The sequence below is a fragment of the Phaseolus vulgaris genome, unplaced genomic scaffold (assembly GCF_000499845.2).
Source record: "Phaseolus vulgaris cultivar G19833 unplaced genomic scaffold, P. vulgaris v2.0 scaffold_520, whole genome shotgun sequence".
NCBI lineage: Eukaryota > Viridiplantae > Streptophyta > Magnoliopsida > Fabales > Fabaceae > Phaseolus > Phaseolus vulgaris.
This window is the reverse complement of record NW_027174263.1, coordinates 14,613-20,382: the sequence shown is the minus strand read 5'-3', so window position 1 is coordinate 20,382 and position 5,770 is coordinate 14,613. Positions and strand designations below refer to the sequence as shown.

At 36.2% G+C, this 5,770-nt stretch overlaps 1 protein-coding gene across 1 annotated transcript; it reads right to left on the bottom strand.

Moving 5' to 3' along the window:
• Positions 1-3,625: 3,625 nt before the first annotated feature.
• On the bottom strand, positions 3,626-5,264 carry LOC137817672 (uncharacterized). The gene is made up of 3 exons (XM_068620928.1): positions 4,853-5,264; positions 3,832-4,382; positions 3,626-3,748 (listed from the first exon to the last, which is right to left on the bottom strand). Exons 1-3 carry the CDS (start codon positions 5,262-5,264, stop codon positions 3,626-3,628), a joined length of 1,086 nt encoding a protein of 361 aa, XP_068477029.1.
• Positions 5,265-5,770: the final 506 nt, after the last annotated feature.

The window sequence follows — 5,770 nt, the reverse complement described above, 5'->3', positions numbered from 1 at the left end:
AAACATCCCCAAACTTAAAAGAATTTGAGAGGTTCAGTTGACATAGATCTTTCACGAAATAACTTGTCTGGTAAGATTCCTGAGTTTCTTGGGGAGTTCACTGAGCTCAAGCATCTAAATCTTTCATATAATAATTTTGAAGGTGAAATACTGAAGAAGGGAATATTCAAAAATGCTACTTTCCTTTCATTATATGGCAACAACAAGCTATGTGGGGGTGTCCCAAAACTAAATTTCCTTGCATGCACTGTCAGGAAAGCTTCTTTGGCAAGAAGACTTCTTGCTCTTAAGGTGGCTATCCCTATAGCTTGTGCGCTTGTATTACTATTAATTCTATCATGTTTTCTTAAACTGCTCCCCATAGTTAAAAGATCAAAAAAGAAAACTCCTACATCAACTACTGAAAGGGATTTGGAATTGAAAATTTCTTACTCAGAAATTACCAAGTGCACTATTAACCACATACACACAGAACAAGACACAAAAGTATAAATGGAAGATCAATAAAGAATGCATACACGACAACTAACCTTATGAATTGAAGACCACAATTGTGATGAGTTCATAAAAAAATTAAAAAAAAAAGTGATGGTCTAAGGAAACCAGACTCATTAGGCATACAGGGTAGAGAATGCAGCAGCCTGTTATCCCTCCACTGTCAGGAGAGGGAAGTTTTCGTTGCTCTGTGAATCCAGCCTCACGCTGTGCCCTCCACTTTAGGAACCAAGAAACCCAAGCCTTCGCTCAGGTCCCATGGTTCAACTCTCAACTTGGAGTGGGCAGGCCTGCATTTCGCAATCAAAGCCCAACCAAATGAAGCCATAGTTCTATCCCACCACCATATTGCCCTCACCTGAGTCACAAGCTGGCGTTACCCAACTCGGCGAACTGACATTCTTGTCAGATGCTTATAAAGATTTGGCTTATTTATGTTTTCTCAATGCGGGACTTGCAAATATCAATAATTATCATTAATGTGTTTTTTTATGAATAAAAATATTATTTTTAATTGATTTTTGGACTAATGTCTATAAGAGTTGAACAAAAAAATATTTCATAAAAATACAACCTTTTTCTTCATTAAAAAATAACTATAAAATACATTCACTCAAAGTTTTCAATATTGACAAATAAATAAAAATATTTCACAAATTATCATACTTTCTAAATAATTTTATATTAATCACATAGTTGAGTTTGAAATCTAAATAAGTAAAGTTGTAATTACTATTTTTAATGTATATGATTTGTTTTTCATAAATTTTGGTAAACTTTGTTAGATAAGAATCTTCGCCTACTCAGTTCGAAGTTAGGGATTGTGTGACATCCAAGTTTCTAGCGATCAATCATTATACATAATTTGAGTCGTAATCATCTTTTTATGAGCGTTATATCCAAAACATGGGCGAATTAAGAGAATCGATCACTGGCGACAAGTGGTGAGTTAAGTGAATCGATCCTAGATGACCATGTGGTTAGTAAGAATTGGTCTCTAGATGAACTCCTTCAATCTCAACTATATTATATTCATGGAGTAATTACCTGCTACCGAGATTCCAACAAGATTCATAACTTTTTAATTCGTTTTATTGTTACGTGGAAATTTTGGACGATTCCAAATTTTATTCAAGGCACAAATCATCTATAAAAGTAACAACATAAAAAGGAGAAAGGGAAGGGTTTTTTTTGGACAAAAATCATACCACATTGAATACTCCTCATTAATCTAGGAAGAAATTGTTTCTCACACAGTTATTTACCCAACCAATTTCTAATCATCTTACATAAGTGAGATTTTGGTTCTTTACTTATACTTAACATATATCTTATCAATATATTAGTATGAGATAATAGATTCTAATGAGTAAAGTGAATGCCTTCATGCTCTTGAATTGCACAATTTTTAAAAAAAAAACCCAACTTTTTTTTTTGCTTCTAATGTTAGGAGCACTAACATATGGAGGTGTAGGTAGAGGAAGAAAAATAGGATAATGGATAATGGATACATATAATAAAAAAATTAATGTTTTATTTACTCCACAAATCTTTTACATACAGTGAGGATTAAATACAAACTTTCCTTTAAATGAATTTCCAACTATGAATATCATTTGAGAAAATTAAAAGAATTTCTCTATTATTAATTAATTTAATTCTTTTATATGTTATTACTTTAGCTTTTAGTTTTTATATATAACTTCTAGTAAATATATGTTATTTTAAAATAAAATAAGGTGAAGAACGTCACTTTATTAAAACATTGGAAATATTTATTCGATAAACATATAGGGATGTTCATTTAAAAAATTAGAACGAAGTCTGGTTATCATTTTATTAAATATATGAAAGATTATATACGTTTATTTTTAAACTAGATTGTGTGAGTGTTATTTAAATTAGGGAAGTATAATTTTCTTTATTTTTATCAACTTCCTTTTATTTTTTTAACCATAAAATATGTGAATTAAGTAAGATTTTTCGTTCATGACTTTTATTTTTTTTGATAACTTGCCTTTATTAATTTTATTATTTCTGTATTTATCTCATTTATTATTATTACTATTAAACATTTCAATCAAACACAATAATGTTAATCATTTTCTATTCAATTACTAGGAAAATAATTAATAAATATATAGTGATGATTTTAATGTATACATGATAGAATTTATAATCAACGAATAGTAAACATTTACAAAAATATCAATCTACTAAAGGGTCACATCCTTACATTTTTAAAATTAAGAGATTTGATTAAATATTTTGTTAATAAGAATATTAAATTCTACATAAAAAAAAAGTCATCACACTCTCTATCAATAAAAAAAAGTCTTAACATATATCGAGAAGAATAGGGTTGAAAATTTTAAAAAAATATATGAATGTACAGGAAGAAGGGATGAAGTGCTGGAAGAATTTGCCTAAAAATAGACATTACGACTTCTTCTGTTTGTTTTGTTCATATATGTTGTTCTCGCTAGTTGATTTTGGTGAGAAACTCCACTTCTGATTTGTCTCTTTTGGAATTTATTCTATATCTTCTCGTTGCACTGGACGTGGCTCCGTTGAAATAGATGGGGCTCTACCTGTTGTTCACTCTCTAACAATCAAGTCAGAGAGAGCATACAAAACAAGAGAAGTATTCAGTTTCAATTTAGTATTCAGAAACAACATACATTTACCTAGGGTCCCATGCTATGTGCAACAGATAATCAATTTACATGCAGGGCGCCTACTTGGATCATCTTACCGAGAAAGGTTGTATTAACTGACAAAAGATAATCAATTTACACTTAAGGAGCCTACTCTGATAGTCTTACCGAGACAGGTCGTCTTACCTGACAACAGATAAACAAAACTAATGCACCCCCTTTCAAGAACAATTTTTTCATTAGGTGACCTCGTTAAAAACCCTGTTTTTTTTTGCCTCAATCCCACCCTTCTCTTTAAAGCCTCAGAACTAATGTGAGCTTGTTTGCGCACTTCATCTAGCAGATCTAGGTTCACATTCCTTCCTTCATTAACTATTCAATAACGAAGTTCTGGAACCGAGGAGAGCTCTCTTAGATCTCTATCGATATCACGACGTCTGACCCATATACCAAACTAGAGGGCGTCTCCTTAGTTATTGACTGAGGAGTGGTGTGATAAGTCCACAAAATTCGGGGAACTCTTCTAACCAAGTTGCTTTAGCCTTTTCTAGTCTCCTCTTCAACCCTCTAAGCAAGACTCTATAGGCATACTCAACCTGGTCATTCGTGTGAGGGTGTTCTACAGAGCTAAATATCTATTTTATGTCGAGCTCTGAACATAGCTTGTGCAACTTTTTACTTGCAAACTGGGTTCTGTTGTCGGACACCAAGTGTCTAGGGATCCCAAAACGGCATACAATGTTTTCCACACAAAATGTTGCACCTTGTGAGCAGTTATTTGTGCGACTGGCTCGACTTCGATCCACTTCGTGAAGTATTCAATGGCCACTGTGAGATACTTCATCTGATGTATTGCCAAAGGGAAAGGACCTAAGATCTTTATTCCCCAGATATGGAAAGGCCATGGGTTATAAATTGACCGCAACTCCTCGACTGGTGCGTGATGCCAATCAACATGCTTCCGACAGTGCTCACATCGTTGTGCATATTTCATGCAATCCTCCTTCATAGTCGGCCAATAGTACCCAACTCGGATGACCTTCAACGAGAGAGCTCTTCCTCCGTCATGGCTTCTACAAATGCCTTCATGGAGCTCCTCCATGATGCGAGTACACTGATCCCCACTTACACCTGTGAGGATTGCATGGGTATAACCATGACAAAACAACTTGCCATCTATGAGGGTATACTTCTTCACATTCCTCTTAACCGTCTTAGCCTCCGTAGGTTCTGCATGAAGAAAACCATCAGCTAAGTAAAACTGTTGGGGAGTTATCAAAGCCTCTAAGGTGCCGACCTGCAACACCTCTAGAGACTCACCTCCCAACCACCTATAGGTGGTCACCCTGGGAACTTTCAAGGTCTCCTGAGTCAACAATCAGTGCCCTCTTCCTTGTTCCGAGCTTACCCCAATACCTCCACGCGGTTGACCTTGGCTGGCTCCCCTTCTGCAATCCTAAGCGACTTCAAGGTCTCCTGAATGACTAACCTCTGTCGATCTCCCTTCCCCGAGCTTGCTAGTTTGGACAACAAGTCTACTCGGGAGTTTTTTTCTCTAGGGACATCGACTAACTCGAACGTAGAGAAAGTTGTTTTCACCCATGACTTGCCCAGTAACAAGTAATGAGTCACTCTTCACCAACAAACTCTGAGCACCCAACTCTTTGGCTAGCAACATCTTGACTATCAAGGCATCATACTCAACTTTGTTGTTGCTAGCTTGAAAGCGAACCTCAAAGGTTGCTTGATTAACAACCCATTTGGCCCTTCTAGGATGGCCCCAGATCCACTCCCATGTTGATTAGAGGATACATCCACCGAAAGGACCCACTGGAAATCATTAAGATCGGGCTGGGGACCTTCAGGTGACAACTTTACCATGAAATCAGCATACACCTGGCCCTTAATCAGTCCCCGGGGTTCATACTGCACATCAAACTCAAACAACTCAACTACCCATCGGACCATTCGACCTGCTATGTCGGGCTTCTGGAGGACCTTGCGAATGGGCAGATCAGTCATCACAATCACAGTGAAGCTTTGGAAATAGTGGCAGATATGCCAAACTGTGAATACCGCCAAAGCAGCCTTCTCAATGGCTTGGTATCGCATTTCTGGTCCCTGCAGTACCTTACTTACAAAGTAGACCAATTTCTGGACCTTATCTTGATCTTGCACAATGACTGAGCTGATTGATCAATCTATGACTGCAAAATAAAGGAGAATGGGTGTACCTGGAAGCGACTTACAAAGAACAGGGGAACTGGCCAAGTACTCTTTTAACTTGATGAAGGCTTCTTCACACTCACCAGTCCATGCAAAATAGTTGTTCTTCTTGAGGCACTAAAAATATGGATACCCTTTATCTCCACTAGAGGATAAGAATCGAGACAGGTGATGACTTTTTACGGCAAGTGCACCGCGTTTGTCAAAAGTAATAATTGTCCCTAAGGACGAATATCGATCCCACAAGAAACAGTGAATTATCGAGTACAATATTCGCTAAATATAACAATAAAAAGAGTTTGAAGTGATTATGTTGACACTGATCAATAAGAAAACAAACAAAGAATTAGTTGCTTCAATTGGAAAACTAGGGTTTAGGTTTCATCTCTCTC